Source organism: Amia ocellicauda, chromosome 1 (genome assembly GCF_036373705.1).
Source record: "Amia ocellicauda isolate fAmiCal2 chromosome 1, fAmiCal2.hap1, whole genome shotgun sequence".
In the NCBI taxonomy this organism is placed as follows: Eukaryota; Metazoa; Chordata; class Actinopteri; order Amiiformes; family Amiidae; genus Amia; species Amia ocellicauda.
Genome location: NC_089850.1, coordinates 46,358,909 through 46,378,701, shown reverse-complemented (window position 1 = coordinate 46,378,701; position 19,793 = coordinate 46,358,909). Strand labels below are relative to the sequence as shown.

Genomic DNA, 19,793 nt, shown 5'->3' with positions numbered 1-19,793 from the left:
CCACACTACACTTTACTGTGTTTTTACCACAGTACACCACACTACACTTGACTGTGTTTTTACCACAGTACACCACACTACACTTTACTGTCATATTTAGCTGTATCTAAATCACTATTACAGACACAGACAACATCACATAGTTTCTTTTAACTTGGCTAATGGGTCTGATATCTCCCTGATGGCAAAGTTTGCCCCAGTAGTTTCTGGTTACATGGCCTAGTAAAGTAAATCATGACCCCTGTGAGACTGATCAGTTGTGAGGTTGTACCAAATCATTCAGAGATGTGAACCTAAATTCACTGCAGGATACACTTTGAGCTGGACTAAAGCCAGCCTGTGACCTACCCGCTGCCTTACAAGCTAATCTGACAACATATTAAACTGCCAGTAATTACAGGTTTGAGGTTTTCTGTAGCCGCTGGTTTAAAGTTTTCTTTGAATCTTGCCCTCAGACCAATTGAACTACTACTTCTCATATTCCAAAGTTAATATTTGAGAAACAGGGGATTTACCTCTTATAATACATATTTCCCCTGATGTAGTTTGTTCTACTTTTCTGAACCCTGATTATGTTTAAGTTTTTCCTGCTTGTCAATTCATATTGCTTCTGAGGGAAATGTCAGCCAAAGAAAACAATCGTCCTGGTTACAACTGTATGGGGGGCCAAACAGGCCATAATACATTGGTTTGTGTGTGTACTATATTGTTTTGTGTGTATACTGTATTGGGTTATGTGTGTACTATATTGGTTTGTGTGCCTGTTTGCCTCCCCATACAACTGTGACCCCTGGTGTTACACAAGAGAAGAGATCTCCACCCTCAGCATGTCAGGATATCTGAAGGTTGTTAAAAAAAAAAACATGTTGCCTGGTTCAGATCAAGTGCAACATATCACATCTGTTGCCATGTCTGCACTTTCAGCTCAACTGGAGCTACAAAGTCAGCAATGAAAACCTTTTTATTTTTTCAACAGTTTACTTTCCTAGCGGTGAAAGATAAAACACTTTTACAAATCTTGCTAAAAAAGCACCAAAAAACAGAAACTGGTGCCTGTACACTTAAACACCTCTAGCCAAATCTAGCTTCATCAGGCCAATGTCCTAGTTGTGTGAGTGAAGGACATTTAGACAACAGTCCTCCAGCTGCCCGTTCAGTCCAGGCTGCTTTGCCAGTCCACTTGGCTTTGGATGATGTTGAGGTTTTCAGCTCCACAGTCTGAGAGAAAACCAAGAGGTTTCTGTCTTGCTGAATCTAAAATCCTGTGCGTTCCCCTCTCAGCATTAAAGCAGCTTGACCTGAGTTTATATTTGTGTCATCATTGTCATGGTCTTGGTGTTCAGTTTAAAGCTGTGGTTTGAGTTTGATTTCGTTCATCTCTTATAAGAATTTGAATATGGTTACCTCCCAGAAGTCCATATTGTTCTGCATTAGACAGATTGAATTCTTTGAACCTGTTGGAACACGACGTAACTTTCCCTCCCCAACCTCAGAGAGACAGGATACCAGCTTCAGTGTCCATGTGGCTGCTACTGAGTCTAGTTATATTCTACATATCGAATGACTGTGGCTTTTTAATGGAGGTACAGTATATTGATGCAGCTTCAGCATCTCCAAAACTGAAATAACAACAAAGAAATCTGGTAACATGTATGCTGACTCTTCATATTTTTAACAATGACTGGAAACCACATAATTACATTCACATATTATTTAAAGTGCTTTACTGCCGTGTCTCTGCTGTGGGAAGACCGTCCTCCCGCTATCCTGCTTATAATTAAATGGAAACAAGTGTTTCAGTGGTAAGAAGCTAAACTCAGCAGCTGCTAACTCTAGTCCTGTGTTATATGTGATCTCACTCAAAAAATATTCCAAAAGCAGGAGTTCTGAAGTCAGACATCAAGATATTTGTAACGTGGCAGACATTAACACTCAATAGGTTTGTGCTTTCCCTGCCATCTCTATTAGCTCACTTTGGGAGTGAAGGAGTCTGCAGCTGCAAATCATGCTTATTCAGAAGAGTAAGGCGACTCTCCACAAGGCTTACCCCTTGAGCTCTGCTCTTACGATACACAATGTCACACAGATGGAATAAAACTTCAATATTAATTACACAAAGGAGATGTACGTATAATATTTACTTTACGTTACAGATCCTGTTCCACATGCTCTAAACACAATCTCAGCTGCTATTTCTCCTTGGAAGATAATTTTACTTGCTTGTTAACGTTAAAAAATATATATCTATATGAAAATGCTTCTGGGTGGACTTTTCAGGGAGGAAACGAAAATGAAATTAACCCACTGAAGAAATAAACTTCAGAAATGGCTTTTCAGATCTTATAGAAATGTCTAACCAGTTGACTTCACATTTGTATAAAAACATTTGTATGAACTACCTAGAGCCAGACTGCTAGAAGGCTTTTATAGTAGTTTATCTTGATTGCATGGGGAGTATCTCATTTACTAACCACCTATAGCAACATGTATCCTCAACTCTCACACTCATTAATCCAGGGTTTAAAATCGCCTACCACTTCCAGTCTTTGTACAGCAGGTACTGAAGAGCACTTTTATCTAAAGCCTGTACAACACAACACACTCCCATCAGGGAAGTATTTGCAATTTTGCCAGCAAATGCTGGTGTCAAAGGTGAGAAGCCAGTGAGAAGGTACATCACCCTCTCTGAAGGCTCACCGTTAAAGATCAATCTTTCCGTGCATATTTGGTGGGTGGGTGCGCAATCGTCCAGAAATGCATTCTCTTAACCATGCAGCGTATTCTGTTTTATATGAGTCCTGTCAGCTGGAGAGTTTCTCACAGCACACTCATCTTCTCTTAACGGGTAGTGAAAACAAAACAGAAAAGCATTAAAAATCCTCTGCATCACTTGAAGCTAAACAGGACTGTTAATTGCACAGTGAGGTTCACTATAAAACGTAATTATTTATGTTTTCCTTGTAAACCAGGTTAGCTAGTGCCCAAAGCAGAGGCACAAGTCAGAGAAATAACACTTAAGAGTCATCTGAATCAGAAGACAGCCAAAATGCTCCCAGTATATGTAAAGGGTGAGTGGTGTACATTTGGTACAACATTATTTAAACCTGCAAAATTCTAATTTGAATGTATTTCTAAATGTATTGTCAAAACAGCAAACCATGCGAGGTTGAACGCTATTTTTAATTAATACGAAAAAAAAAAGAAGATTAAAGTGTTTGTTCATTGTTCTGGTCCAACTCCCAAGGTATTTTGAGCTGGCAAATGTGAAGTAGGCATTAGCAAAACTTCTGGAAAAGGCGTCATTTTATTCCTTTAAAGGCAATTCAGCATTTTATCTTTTTTTGCTTGTCCCACAGAGAATGGCTTTTTATTATTTTACACTTACACAATCCACACAGTTCAATAAACTGAAGTCAGTGCAATGCTATTCACAAACAGGGTGATTCATGTGCTGATAAGGTCAGAATATGGATAAAGTACAGAATAATGCTCATTCTCTAAGTACACAAAAGTCACCAAATGACACAAAATATACATTTAAATTGATTCAGGGACTAGAAAAGATCCCTGTTGTTTATGATCATTTTCACAAACATTTTTGATTATCATAGGGAAGCATTGCCAATAGACTTAAATAAATGAAGATTTAATCAGTCTGACTGCATTCCAACCCACGCTTCAACCGTTCCTCTAGAGCTAATCACTTTAAAAGTAAGAGATTATTATTTATTTATCCAAACCCCTTAAGTACAATTAATTAATGTTACATAATTGTATAAATCAATTGTACATACTATTACCAATAAAATAAATCAGTCAACTACATTAATTGTTAATAATAATAATATTAAGAACAACAACAATGAAAAACACAAAAAGCTAGAAATATTGCAGAACAGTTTTCAATAAAGGTAAATTTAAAATGTTTAAAGAAAAATACCTTACCAGAAAATTTCTCCCAAATTTCCCTGCCAAAAAAGTATTCCTCCTTGTGTCATGCACATATAAAAGTTATACAGTCCCTTTCAAGTGGAGTCTGTGAAGCTGCAGAAGATGTTATTTTGCTTGCCTACCTTTCACTGTGGAGCTGAGAGCAAGAAGTGGGATGAAAAGGGCGCAGAGAGTCCTTACTGTCGTTGGAGCCATTGTAGATAGCTTGAGAATCTGTTAGTTCAGTGCTACAGTAAAGGAGACCCAGGCAGTCTCAGCAGAGTGCATTAGCTGCTGCGAGGAGAGCCACATCTTTCATCCCTGCCATTCCTCTCCTTCTGTCTCCCTCTTCTGGGAGCCGGTGGGACTGTGGCTCAGCATGTTGGTCTGGAAGGCATCACGGCAGCAGGATCAGCGGGTGTCAGATCTGTCTGCAAGTACACTTTAGAGGGCAGGCTGGCATTCACAGGCTCTATTTGCGGCACGAAACCAGATAACCGAAACAATGAGGGGCAGGGGTAATGGCCTCAGATCTGCAGTATGGGCCACAGAGTTGCGGTCGCTGCTGATACAGACTGGCCTTTCTGTTTCCTGAGGTGGAAGTGGATAAGCTGCTCTGTGTGTTACCCACAGACAAAACCACGAGGAATGCTGCCCTGGCCTCACAACCATGGAAACGGACCAACATAACGCAGACCAGCTCCTGGCAAAAACCACAGTGTGGGCCACTAAGGGTACTTATTCCAGATATGTCATTCTGTTAATGCATAGAAAAAGCTGTCCCACCTCATTTCAGGTCTATTACTGTAGCTCATATGTATATATATATCTGACAGTGTCCGTTTATATTGACTGTCCACTGGTTTTGCCAATGCAAACAGTCCTAACAGTTAATGGGGGTATATTTCCTGCTCAACAGTGTTTCCCCCAGGACTGCATGTATGCAAAGATTAGTGTTCCAGTTGATTTAACGTACCCAAACCATGTGGTTTAAATCATCATTATTAAACACAGTGGCAATAATATAAGCTTCTGCTCTTGGGAAAGTCAGGGACAAGGAAAAAGATTGTCTCCTTGAATCACTGAATCAAGTGAAGTGATCAGAAGTATCTGCGTCTCACAGAAGACTAAATGCAACATGTGAAACCACATGTATGCTGTTTAAGTCATGTTATATTAGACTGAGGGAACTGATAGTGCCATATTAATTTCTGAGCCACTTTATATATTTTTTTTCCTGGTATTCAATATATTTAGTAAATAATTACATATACAGTGGGGGAAAAAAGTATTTGATCCCCTGACAACCTTGGACAGCTCTTTGGTCTTGGCCATGGTGGAGAGTTTGGAATCTGATTGATTGTTTGCTTCTGTGGACAGGTGTCTTTTATACAGGTTTCGAGCTGAGATTAGGAGCACTCCCTTTAAGAGAGTGCTCCTAATCTCAGCTCGTTACCTGTATAAAAGACACCTGGGAGCCAGAAATCTTGCTGATTGATAGGGGATCAAATACTTATTTCCCTCATTAACATGCAAATCAATTTATAACTTTTTTGAAATTAAATTAAAATTATAGACGGATCATTTCTTTGTCACTGGGCAAACGTACAAAATCAGCAGGGGATCAAATACTTTTTTCCCTCACTGTATATGTGTGTGTGTGTGTGTGTGTGTGTGTGTGTAATAATGGTGTTTGACATGCATATCAGCAAAATGTGCAAAAATAACCATAACGTCATGTGGATATGTTTTATTTTAAAATAATCCTGCTTGCTAAATTAATACCTTGTGTGTTGGGAGTTCTGTGGTTCCACCTATCTCCAGTCTCTGCTGTAACTGAATGCACTGTGGCAGACATTTACTGGAGTGAAAATCCTGTGCTAAGAGTGAGATATTGTGAGACGGAACCACTATGGCAAGCCAAATTATTCAGTTACATAGAAATGAATGAACAAGTTAACAGGAAGTGATAATCTTGGGCTACATACAGGAAGTCATTTGCAGATATCTCTAAATGATTTAGAGATATCTTGAAATATTTGAAGATATCTCTAAATGATAATTTGGCTTGCCATAGAACCACTTGGGGGCACTAGTGTGTCAGGAAACTTCAAACTGCTACCTAATGTGTCAATGATTCTATAGCAAATTCTCACACCATTATGAAAAAGTTGAATCTATTGAAGCATTGATTACTGGACATTTGGTACTGATGTTGATTTTAATTGCATGTATGTATTAGTTTTAAATGTGAAAAATAAATGTGAGCCATTAATGTCACTCAGGTTTCCATGTTTTCTTTATTCTATTGTAATCATTTGATTCTACCAGTTCTGTTGCAGCTTTGGCATTATGAAACTTTGTTAGAAACATTAGCTACATACTTTTGTGCATTCCCAATAAGTATCCTTATCCTATATTCTGTAAATATCTCTTTTTAATTTAAGGTTGTAATTAATATGAATTACTACTAATACTACTACTACTACTAATTAACATTTGTTTTACACAAAATCATTATTTTTTACTACTATTAGGCTACTACTACTACTACTACTACTACTACTACTACTAATAATAATAATAATAATAATAATAATAATAAATGCTCTTTAAGCTTATATTATTATTATTATTAATTATCTTACAGTAAGTAACACACCATCATGAACATACTCTCTGTTATTTACCTTAATACTACCACAAAAATAATATATCCAGTAAAATATCATGCAAAATGTACTAATACATGCACACGGCAGTATCTTAGCATACTTTAAATTCTAATAATAATGATTATTATTAACCATACTTACTTGAAATACTTGATTGTTATTGATGGTATTTAGTGAATTGGAGAAACATTTCCAGTTTAAATATTAAACAGCTTAAAGGTCTCTCTGACAGAAGACAAATACATCTCTGTCAGCCTCTTTTATTCCACTGGTCTTTTGTTTCTTTAAAAATTGAAGGGCTGCTTAGTGTGTGCTTTTATACAGCCTGTCTGGACTTTTATATCATACAAATAACAGTTGGTTTTCTGTTCCAGCCCATATGAAGGATATCTATATTTACAATATATATATATATATATATATATATACACTCACCTAAAGGATTATTAGGAACACCATACTAATACTGTGTTTGACCCCCTTTCGCCTTCAGAACTGCCTTAATTCTACGTGGCATTGATTCAACAAGGTGCTGAAAGCATTCTTTAGAAATGTTGGCCCATATTGATAGGATAGCATCTTGCAGTTGATGGAGATTTGTGGGATGCACATCCAGGGCACGAAGCTCCCGTTCCACCTCATCCCAAAGATGCTATATAGGGTTGAGATCTGGTGACTGTGGGGGCCAGTTTAGTGCAGTGAACTCATTGTCATGTTCAAGAAACCAATTTGAAATGATTCGACCTTTGTGACATGGTGCATTATCCTGCTGGAAGTAGCCATCAGAGGATGGGTACATGGTGGTCATAAAGGGATGGACATGGTCAGAAACAATGCTCAGGTAGGCCGTGGCATTTAAACGATGCCCAATTGGCACTAAGGGGCCTAAAGTGTGCCAAGAAAACATCCCCCACACCATTACACCACCACCACCAGCCTGCACAGTGGTAACAAGGCATGATGGATCCATATTCTCATTCTGTTTACGCCAAATTCTGACTCTACCATCTGAATGTCTGAACAGAAATCGAGACTCATCAAACCAGGCAACATTTTTCCAGTCTTCAACGGTCCAATTTTGGTGAGCTTGTGCAAATTGTAGCCTCTTTTTCCTATTTGTAGTGGAGATGAGTGGTACCCGGGGGGGTCTTCTGCTGTTGTAGCCCATCCGCCTCAAGGTTGTACGTGTTGTGGCTTCACAAATGCTTTGCTGCATACCTCGGTTGTAACGAGTGGTTATTTCAGTCAAAGTTGCTCTTCTATCAGCTTGAATCAGTCGGCCCATTCTCCTCTGACCTCTAGCATCAACAAGGCATTTTCGCCCACAGGACTGCCGCATACTGGATGTTTTTCCCTTTTCACACCATTCTTTGTAAACCCTAGAAACGGTTGTGCGTGAAAATCCCAGTAACTGAGCAGATTTTGAAATACTCAGACCGGCCCGTCTGGCACCAACAACCATGCCACGCTCAAAATTGCTTAAATCACCTTTCTTTCCCATTCAGACATTCAGTTTGGAGTTCAGGAGATTGTCTTGACCAGGACCACACCCCTAAATGCATTGAAGCAACTGCCATGTGATTGGTTGGTTAGATAATTGCATTAATGAGAAATTGAACAGGTGTTCCTAATAATCCTTTAGGTGAGTGTATATATATATATATATATATATATATATATATATATATATATATAATACAACATATTTATTTAAACATGTATTATAAATATATGCATATTCCAAATGGGAGAATGTGTACCGACTCCCACTTCCATAAATACTTTGTTCAAGACACAAATTATTCATGTAGAACATGGGAATCCCATTTCTTAAAATAGATTGTCAGGATGGTAATTGTATTGAAGAGATGTATAATGGATCTGAAGACACTGTAATCACCATGCAAATAATACTGATCTTTATAGTCATTGTTGCTCTATATGCATCTTTCATTGTTGTGATGTCTCTATGGAATTAATACCTCCACAAACCCACCAGCCTGTTTATTAATCTAACTCGTACAAACAATTCAATGCATTACCTATGGATCCTGTTTTGTGTCCCTGTGATTTATGATTTATGAGCAGCAAATACTTACAAGTCATCTGCCTCTGTTAAGGCATTATGCCATCATGTATTGAAACAAGGTCATCACCACAGGTAGTGAAACATGGTAGGCTTTAAAGCCAATGCATCACACATCCCTTTTAAAGGCCAGATCAATCTTATAAAGGACACAAACTACATTGGCACTTAAAATCTAAAATTTGCTTTTCTAATATTAATTCAATAAGAAAATATAGTCTGAATGTATTTCTGTCCTCTCCAGACAAATAAACAAATATCAGTATGTAAATGAGAGCTGAATGCTCAGTAATGAGGATGAATTTGTTCTGCAGCGAAGACTGATGGGAATTTTCAACTGGTCTTTAAACGCAGCCCCGATTATGCTCACAGTGAAACAGTTGCACGCAGTCAGAACATCATGTTTTTATTCATACAAAGGAGCAGATTATCGTCTCTCAAAGAACATGTCCCTCGTTTTCCGGTCACTTTGGGACGTCCTCAGGCCCGACGTGAAGGTCTGGTACCTCCGTGCTCCCAGTAACAGAGCTGGGCAGGAGGTCATGCACTTCTTCTCAGAGGGTTGATCTCTAACAGAGACAGCAGTGTTAGCTCCCTCCAATCAGACACTACTCCCCCAGTGTTTATGTCACCCCCACAGACAAACACACACGACAGGCCCAGGATACCTGTAACTTTTCAGCAAACTGATTCAACAGCAGAAAAGCCTTTTATCCATCTGTGTAAGTGCATGTATCAATAAATCCACCCGTCAACCTGTGGTGTGCTTTTTCAATGCAAGGTTCTTAATAAACACATTTCTCTGGATCAGGATGTGTTGCCTTGCCTAGCCTAGCTATTGAACCATTTTACTACAATCGAAACATGCTGCTATACAAGCTCATGCTTCAAGATATCCTTCGCTTCACCCACACCACGAGAGAGCCATAATATTATTACTTTACATAGAATGATTGTATCGCTCCCACTGACATACTCAAAATTCAAAATCCTCAAGCAAAAGACAGTGTCTCTCGGATTATTAAAGCAAGTAAACATGGAGAAGGGGTGTATGTGTGTGTGTAACGTGGTGCCCTTGCCATTTAATTAAAAACAAATATTTAGCAACTTCTGTTAAAATTATGTTGGAACGGAGCCTGTGCAAAACAGCAGGAATTAAATGTTCATTCAGGTATTCTAGTTTTCAGTTAGATACAATGTGAGATGTTTGTTTGTTGGGTGAGCATATTGAACTAATGCAGGGTGTTGTGATCAGCAGAATGTCTTTGTTTAATTAGCACAGTGTTCGTTAGAAAGCAGGAGAGAGAGATCCAATTTTCAATGTTGATGTTACTGTTTCTCTGCCAGCAAACATCAGATCATAGTTGTTAATTGGAAGACTATGAAATGGAAAATAAATCTTAATTTTTGATTGATAAATGACAATACATATTTCAATGATTTCTTTTTGAATTTACATAAATACAAAATCACCATTATGGATACAATTTTTCATTCAAAAATATCCGTCATCAGTTTCCAGATTGCACACAACACTGCGTCACATTTTATTTCTCTTCCAGCAGCTTTAGCTTTATTTTATTCATTTTTTACAAAATAAATACAAGTAAAATTTGTGAAAATGTATAATTTATTTTGTTTCCCATTTGATGATTTTTTAAATACAAATATTAGATATATCCTAGTATTTTGTAAACCATTGTATGATCTTTCGTTTTGTGATCCCAAACTATAAAACTGCAGAGGGAAATAAACTGCAAACCCATGTGTACACAGATTACACAATAACATCCAGCCATGCAGGGTTGACAGGTATTGATAACAGAAATCATATGACCCTAATCACTTTCATACATTTACCTTTAAGCTAGTACAAGACAACAGAAGACAATTCTTTACTGACATGTAAATAATATATACAGCATGCATAGTCACAGCCAGTCCATTCGACATTTGAACTTGCAGAGGAAGTGTTTTATAACTTAATTTAATTTAAAAGTTAATTTCATATTTAGTCAAAGAACCTAGTCACACATTTCAAGAACCTGTATGAAACTGGCTGCATTTTGAGATCTATAAATATATATATATATATATTGAGCCAAGGACTACATTTTAAAATGGTCCTTCTTCTTACACTGACATGTTCGCCACTAGCAAATTAAAAGACAGGAAAGCTTTTTGAGGAATGTGAGCAGGCCACTACAATGCAGAAGGGCAAAGCAGGAAGAAAACACTTTGTTGGAGCAAACGGCTACTTCTGTTGACATGAAAGGAAGCGAATGTCACACCAAGAACCCATTTATAGCACAAATATTCAGAAGAAGTCGTTTTTGACTGGAGGGTAATTTTACAGTAAAAATAATAATCTTGTCTTGCACTTGTACTCATCTTTGTTCATGAGTGTGATTGCATTCATGTCAGTGTCAACACAACTAATTTGTAATTGACCACGGGCCTACAGGCTAATTTACAAACCTGAAGACCAAACGCCATTATCACAAGAAAGCGAAAAAGGGAACATTTATTAAACACAAAAAATAAAAAAATAAAAAGCTTTTCCCAAAGTCAGTAAGTAATACTGTGAAAAAAGCTGTGATCCTTGTGGCATGTCATCCAACAAGAGCCACAGGCACAATATATATTTAAATACATTTTATTATTATATTTCTTAGCCCTTATCTAGAGTGACTTTGTTGTTGAGCAATTGTTAAAATAGATCAAATTATTTTTTACATACAATTACCCTTTTATACAGCTGGGTTTGTACTGGAGCAATCTAGGTACAGTGCCTTGCTCAAGGGTACAACAGCAGAGTCAGTCACCTGGGATTGAACCCACAACCCTCTGCTCAGAACTCCAGAGCCCTGACCACAACTCCACAATAGCATTTTGACTTAAATAATATATAATGATTAACCATTTAAATGTAACTAATCAAGCTTCATATTAGACTTTGTTGCAACTCAACAGCCACTGATGGACACATTTTGAGGAAGACACAATTTAGCTGCATGTTTTTGGTCTTTGTAATTTTCTTTCTTGTTTGTTTGTGCTGACTTTTAATGAAGACTGGCATTCTTACATAATCTTCTGTGGGAATCTTTCGCTTTCCTTAACTGGTTGAATGAAGTATTTCACTGGCTGCAGGGTTCCTGTCGTGTCCTTGTAAGCATCCCTGTGATTCTGGGCAAGCTGTATGAAAAGTACAAGGTAACAAAATGTCTTAGCAATCACTGTGACTCAGATCAAATCAAAATGTATTTGAGATATTGTTTATACTTTTTATCCAATATGGTTTGCCATTTTAGTTTGAAATGTTTAACATAGCAAAGTTACGGCAGATATTGGAAACTCAGCAATCACTGCACGTTTAGAAAATTGACCACATTGCGTAAAGTACAGAGAAGTTGTTAAAATGAATGCAGGCAATTTATAATGATATTCACTAATGTGAGCATACATTGAAATGCTGAAAAATATATTCAGTGTGATAATAACCAATAAAATCGCCTTTCTTAGTCTATGAATATTTTCTACATGAGACATTAAATTAAAAGATGAGACCAACCAGTATATCATGTCAATGAATGATGTATGCCACAACCATAGTGCCCTCTGTGGTGATGACCCAGGGACACACACCAGTTTTAATATTTATAACTTTTGGTTTAGATGGGTTAGCAATTGCAGTTTTCAATTATGAGTTTTTCAGTGTTTTTCAACCTCTGGTCAAGTTGTAGCTCAAGAATATATATATATATATATATATATATATATATATATATATATATATATATATATATATATATATATTTGATTAAATATGATTCACTGCAACACATTCATAATTTTGACTTCAGTTTCTATTTTCATAGTGATGTATTTATATTTATATACTTTATATTAAGATGGATGGTATGTATTCAAATACATTATTTGACAGCAAACCATTGTAATCCCTGCTTACAATCTTGAAGGCTTTGCTTCTTACTTCACCTTTTCAAACTTTTTGAGTTCCTCCTGGCGGCTGAGATCCACATTGTGCCTGGACCAGTACGGGGTGAGCAGGGCTCTGTCTCGACTGCGAGACCTGCAGGCTGTCACTAGTGAGGGATTGTGGGAGTAGACTGTGGGGAACTGGCCTCCGGAGCTGTAAGGGCTCTTGCTGGACTCCAGGACAGCACTACGGAAATCCTGGAAGTGTCTCATGGTAGCATTCCCAAACGTGTCGCCAAAGGAAAACTTAACGGTGGGTACATGGCCACAGTACCTGTGAAGAGGAAGGGACGAGAAGCAACCAAAATAATTGAATAACCTGATCATAAATGGTACAGACCATATCACACTATTTATAGAATACTACCTTTAACTATGAAAACTGTGATATAAATGCTGTTTAATAGCCCACTTATGGGTGGGTTGTGGCCTTCTAACTGGGCAAATATAACTATAGTATTGATTAAAAAAAGGGGAGAATGGGTGGAAAGTGATTAGAGGAATACATATGGAAGAAGAGAGCACTCTTCATGCAGGTCTATTCCACTGCACAGCAGCTCCACAAAAAGCTTTTCCCCACACCAACAGACCTATTCAATATATGTAACAACTGCTGAATAAACCATTTTTTCTGTTGCCTTTACCCTGTGCTCCCATGAGGACCTCATTCATAATTCCTCAGATTTAAAACAAGATAGTTATTTACTTATTAAAACAGAATTCCAGATGAGAATTACTTCATACCTTCAAACCCCTGTCTTCCAGGACAAGCATCCAAACCATTTCAATACATATTGATGTATATCTGCATATTGATTGATTTAAATGTATGCATGAGTATGTGCATTTATATGCAAAATAAAATCAAGCATTATTGCACTTCCAAACCATGACACAAAGAAGGTATTCTGTGTAAATGTAATGTAGCTCATTGTGTATGAGCGATGCCCGGTAATCCTGCTATGAGTGTAGTTACGTAGGTCTTTCAGTGCAGCCAGTGTGTCGCCCTGCAGGTGGAGCCGAGTGCAGGAGGTGTTTGGAGGTGTGCTGGAGAGATGGCGGGTCAATCCCAAGTGAGGGCTCTGACCATACTGCTGCGTAAGGTTGTGAGTAACGTATTAACATAGGTGTCCCGTATAATCTTCAAGCCTCACAATGACATATGAGGAAGTAGTAGAGTGCTATGTTACATCCTGAACTCTGAACAGTGAAAGGGAGCAGAGATGGGAATCTCTGGCTTATGTAACAATCATATAGATGATTAATTGTGAAGACTTAGTTTGAATAAAGTGAGTGGCACCAATGATCATTGTGCACCAAGCCAAGAACCAGTCATAGTGAATCATTGCTGTTGCCGTGTTGTGTTCTGGAATACCTCCCTGTGCTGGAATACCTAGGCTTTTCGGCAGGAGACTGATGTGTGCTGAAACAGCTCCCCATGCTCAAATTATTATGATTATATTGCTTAGCAGACTTGTTACAATATATCACATTCTTTCTTTTTTTTAAATACAATTACCCATTTATACAGCTGGTTTGTTGTTGTTGTTTTTTCAACTGGAGCAATCTAGGTAAAGTACCTTGCTCGAGGATAAAACAGCAGTGTCCCCTACCAGGGATTCAACCCACGACCTTCATTTTTTTAAATTGATTGGTTCCAATTCAATTAAAAAAAGACCATGCACGAAAGCCTTGCCACTGCCATATTGAATATTACATGCCATCAAATGTGACCGTAGTCTTTCCTGAATGGCTGATTCAGGCCTTATACTTGTCCACGTCACAATTGCCCTCCCCTCCAGGCACATTCTCTGACCCCCAGCTAGGAGGAGGAGGAGGAGGAGGAGGAGGGCATCGGCACAACACCCAACTTCCTCAAAATGTGTTGCTACAGATACTCAAACAAACCAAAACACAAAGCAAAATGCCATGTCACATCTGACGCGAAATAAATACCAATTTGAATCATAAGGTCAGCTTCCATTCAGATCAGCACAAATTAACCTCCACACACCAGGATCAATACAAAATAAAAATAGTAAATCACTACATGACCCCACTGAAAAAGGAATAGGCAGATCTGAAAATGACCATTACTACTACTAGGCTATGTATACATTAAAAAATACACAATAACAATAAAGTACTAACTATAAAACGAAGCTAAGAGACGTACAGCACAGCTCTGAGGCTCTTACCCGGGCATCAGGGCAGGGGGGGTGTAGGTGGCACTGCTGTGGCTGACCAGAGTGCCGACGCCTCTGTGAGACATACCTGAAAGGGCAAACAACACGATTCAAAGTAACTCAACCGCTGCCCTGTGGAGGTGGAGTTGTCCGTGTCGGGGGTCCGGGTCCGGGTCCGGGGTCCGTGTCGGGGGTCCGGGTCCGGGGTCCGTGTCGGGGGTCCGTGTCGGGGGTCCGGGTCCGGGTCCGGGGTCCGTGTCGGGGGTCCGGGTCCGGGTCCGGGGTCCGTGTCGGGGGTCCGGGTCCGGGGCGAGTCGGCCGAGCAGCAGCGGCGGCACTGATGACGACACAGCGATATTTAAGACATGTTGCCGGGCAACCGCGTCTTACGTGCTGGACGTAAGGTCCCTCGTGGCAGCGCATTAACTTCTCCCGCAGTTGTTATTACAATTGGAGTCTGTTGTGTGTTATTACAGTGTCTTTTTAATTGCAGCTTTATCATTATTATTATTATTATTATTATTATTATTATTATTATTATTATTATTATGCTATACTCGTTGAGGTTTGTGATTGTTATATATGTATAGAGCAGGGCTGTCAGACTCCAGTCCCCGGGACCCTCAGTGTCTTATTACTTAATTAATGTCATTATTTACTCAAGTGGGCTTGTCTAAAACTTACATTTTTGCAGCCGATACCTTACAAATTGTTGATGACTCAAAACATTGAACACACAATCATTTCAGAGGATGGATGAGAAGTGTTAAATTAACCCAGTTTGATTAGACCAATTAAGGAGCCAAGCGCTGGTCTGGAAGGAAACCCAGCAGCAGACACTGCGGCCGCCCAGGACTGGATCTGATACCCCTGGTACAGACATGATTAATTAATTAATCCATTCATTGATAATTAATAAATTAAAGTGTCCCAGCGTCATGAGGTGAAAGTGCACTTACATTTAGTATTGTTTAAATTTGTACATTTACTGAAAGGTGTACGACAAATTAGGTTTGGTTGTTTTAAAAATAACATTTTTTTAAATATCAAGAAAAGGATTTTTATTTTCTGTATCGCCGAATGGTAAGATATATGTTAATAAAAAAATTAGAATATAGCTAATTGGTTAATTATGTAGATAATGTATTTAATTGAAACTAATTTGTCTAAAGTGAAGTGTTTACATTTTCTTTCACACCATATTTACCTTTAATTATGTTTCTTACAAAAAAAACACGAATAGGCCGTGCAGTGCTATGTGGACGTGTGTGTAGTTGTTTGAGGCAGTCCCTTTGGGGCTCGGTGTTGTGTTATTAAGCCGAATTGTTGTTGTAGTTTCCGGGGTCGAGGTTAACCCCGCGCGGGGACATATACTCATGTTTTATGGTTGCATTTATATTGCATGTATAGGCTTCAATAATTTATTCATTAATAATTAGTTAATTCTCTTTTTAATTAATTTATTTTTTTCAATTGTTTTTTGGCCAAACATGTGTTGAGGTAAGACATCAACGGGTAGAATATGACACCAATAGAGCGGTTGTGTTTCGCCCACAGAAGTGTACCTGGACAGGACCCCAATACAGCGCATAATGGAGATGAACGGCTCCAGCATCAGGACGCATTCAGACACATGTTTTAAGTGGGCAGTTGTGCGCGTCTGACGCCCCCTATGGCACCCACCCCGGCGTCTCCAGCACTGGCACAGAGCTCAGCGTCTCCCAGCACTTCAGTCAGCCCGAAACCGGCGCTGGACAAGGAAAGCAAGCAGCGCCACATCCAGCGGGATAAGATGAAAGCTGTGTAATAATTCAGATCCTCTCTGTCAGCAGGACGCAGCGGCGCTGGTATTGGTACAGCACGGGAGGAGAATCCTTTCCATGACTATAAGAAGCTCTGTGTATAGGCAGTCTCTGAGTGAAGGGGAACCCTTTATTTCTTTTTTATTTATAAACCCGCAGCTCTCTCTTTCCCCCCGAAGTCTCGGACCTGATCTGCCTGCCCATGGCGCTGCTTGTGCACCTGAGAGCGGTCACAGATCTGCGAGGGAAGGGGGACAGGATCGCCAAGGTGGCGTTCAGAGGTACCCACGCTGCGCATCTTTTGCTGTTAGCTAGAATTCATTCTGGACAAGTTTTTAACTGTTTACCAGCCGTTTATAACATGTGTATCGTCCTTGTGTTTTCACCATTGCTACTGATACCGAACCTGTGTAAGAAAATCAGGTGTATAAGGAATGGCAAGTGTTGATAATGTGAAAATGAAGGTGCATTGCTGGATACGGCGGTGCGGGGAAGTTGGGACGAGTTTCTTTGATCTGACTTTGATGTGACTCGAAGTAGAAAATGTGGTTGTAGTGGGTTTCAGTTGTGGGTGTGTAATAATAAAGCATCATCTTCAATATAATCGTATTCGCCCAATAGAGCAACTTAAAATGCTTTTCGCTGTATTTTTAATATATATTTTTTCCAATTCTCTAATTTATAACATTGAATGTATTTTCCTCAATAACTCAGTATCATTGCGATCCATTATTAATAAGACATTAATTACGGCCACTATAACAGCCGTAGGTGTAAAAAAAAAAAAACAACAACAACAAAAACATATTTTTGACCATGTTAAGCCTGCTGGAGGGGGTCAACCCATTTATTTGCATTGTATATAATATCAAGTGGACGAAATTATTCCGTTTTACATATGAAGTTCTACATCTTTATTCCAGCATTTACCATCGAGCTCATACAAACTATTTTATCTTTTTGGAGATGAGAGAGATTGGTTAGGTTGGTTGGTTAGTTGCACAGGTGTTGCATAATAGGCACTGCTGAAAACTGGAGGCAGCAATCATTAAGGGAAACAGGCGTAATATTAATAATAATGATGATGATAATGCTAACAATGATACAAACTATAATTATAATAATTATAATCATCATCACCATCATCATCATCATAAAACGTTGAAGAACTAGACGCTCAAATTGGCTTCATACGCACGACCTGGGCACCTTTAGACTGATCGAGTAATGTAGCTGTAGCTGCTAATATTTGCCTATTGATTAGAATGGGATATTGGGCATTAATTAGATTCACATCATACAAGAAAATTATTAAACGTAGTCTTGTTTCACTGACCAGCACACAGTTTTTTTCTCTCTCTTTGTTGTCGTCTTTAGAATGGGCGAAAGTAAAGCATTTCTTCTCACAATCTCAACTTAAGCATCACTTTAACTCTTTCATACTGGGAAGAGTGTCTACTAACACATACATAAATAAGTAAATCAATGCATAGTCATACTCATGTTGTTGTACTAATATTTGATTGGTGTCTACAGCGGTACTATTTGAATTGATTTAAAACATCATTTTCAATCCCCCCGCGACCCTCGCTAGGATAAGCGGTTTCGAAAATGGATGGATGGATGGATGTTCAATCCTTTCTCACCCTACTCTTGTCTTCCTTAACAGGGTTAATTGCTAATCTGGTAGAAACAGACCATGTATAGTGTCAATCTGTATTGATCCCTTTATACATATCATGACACATGGCTAAAAATATTGTGAGTTGGCACACATTATTCCTGTGCATAAACTGTAAAAATATAATATTTAAAAGAAATGTTGCTTACACTTAACATGCATGTATTTAAATATATGGAGGGATGGATAGATGGATAGATATGAAATAAGAATCAAATCTTAGAGGTTTAACAACACTGGTGCTGTGTTGAATCACAAATGACTAAACTCTTAAAGGCAGGAAAATTAGCCCAGCTAGCCAGAGGATATCCTGACTGTTAAGACACAGGAAGTCTGGCTCCATCCATTAAATGCTATTGACTGAGTAGCAGACTCACAGTCTCAGGTTTGGAATTATGCAGCATCCTGGGCATGATAGACAAGCCAGAGAAGATGTAGGAAAACTGATACTTGGCATGTTATGTCTCTTAACACCTGCAGTGTAATGTCCAGACAGCAGAAAAGAGAAAACATAATTATCCCGCCTACGATACTGGTATTCAACAAGGCCATGTGTCCTCCAAGTATAACCATTCTCTAATTTATGTTTTAGCTCAGCACATTGAAATGTAGATGCTTTCATATCAACATCTTTGGTTTATGGGCATGTACATATCTAACAGAATCTAAAATACTTTTTGTGATGACCTTTGGTAGTATTGTGGCCTTATGGTGACATAAGCACTGTCAATGGCAATATCTGACAAAATAGCATGAGTCAGCGTGTGGTTATCACCTCCCTGGCTGTCTGTGGAAGTGAGAGGTTGTACAGGAGTGACTATCATGACACCCACGCCTCGCAGCACGGCTCCATAGCACTGGCACACCTTGGACAGATGAGCTTTCTCAGGCTGCCACTGAAGTCCAAGAATAATTATAGGAATGAGCAGATTAAATAAATTGCTCAAATTGACATAATTTCTTTCTTAGAGTACTCTGTGATGAAATTTCAGCTTCTTTGGACTGTTGAAATGTTTTTATATCCTTAGATATACATTGCCTGCGTAAGTAATGCACTGTGGCTGTGGATTTAACTCTGTAATTTGGATTGCTTAATGTCCTTCAAAAGCTGTATGCAGAAATATAATTAAAGACGTTGTTGACTGTAGCAATGCATAATATAATGGTAGATGGTAGAATCATTAATGCTTAGATAAGTTTTACAGCAGGGTCTCAACATTTAATATTTCTTACTATTTTAATTAAAATGAAAGAAACAGTTTTAGAACCCAGACTGCAGTTTTCATCTTCATCTTCTGTTTATTGTAGCTCCACTAAGAGCATGGCTTGCATTGTTCTGTATTTAGTGTAACCTCTCCACCATGCTATTTGAAATGCAAGCTACACAATGCATTACAGTAATCCAGTCTGGTGGTGATAAATGCATGAACCAGT

At 38.6% G+C, this 19,793-nt stretch overlaps 2 protein-coding genes across 3 annotated transcripts in view; both read right to left on the bottom strand.

Moving 5' to 3' along the window:
* Positions 1-4,277, bottom strand: part of fndc1 (fibronectin type III domain containing 1) — a 38,650-nt gene extending 34,373 nt beyond the window's left edge. For both annotated transcript variants that reach the window (XM_066707207.1, XM_066707216.1), the window contains exon 1: positions 4,074-4,277. In XM_066707207.1, coding sequence (XP_066563304.1) covers positions 4,074-4,146 — 73 coding nt within the window. In that variant the 5' untranslated portion in view covers positions 4,147-4,277. The remainder of the gene's footprint in view (positions 1-4,073) is intronic.
* Positions 4,278-9,116: 4,839 nt separating this feature from the next.
* cimip2c (ciliary microtubule inner protein 2C) lies at positions 9,117-15,197 on the bottom strand. The gene is made up of 4 exons (XM_066707194.1): positions 14,889-15,197; positions 12,691-12,964; positions 11,777-11,886; positions 9,117-9,260 (listed from the first exon to the last, which is right to left on the bottom strand). The coding sequence occupies exons 1-4, from the start codon at positions 14,960-14,962 to the stop codon at positions 9,119-9,121; spliced, it is 600 nt and encodes a 199-aa protein (XP_066563291.1). The 5' UTR covers positions 14,963-15,197; the 3' UTR covers positions 9,117-9,118.
* Positions 15,198-19,793: the final 4,596 nt, after the last annotated feature.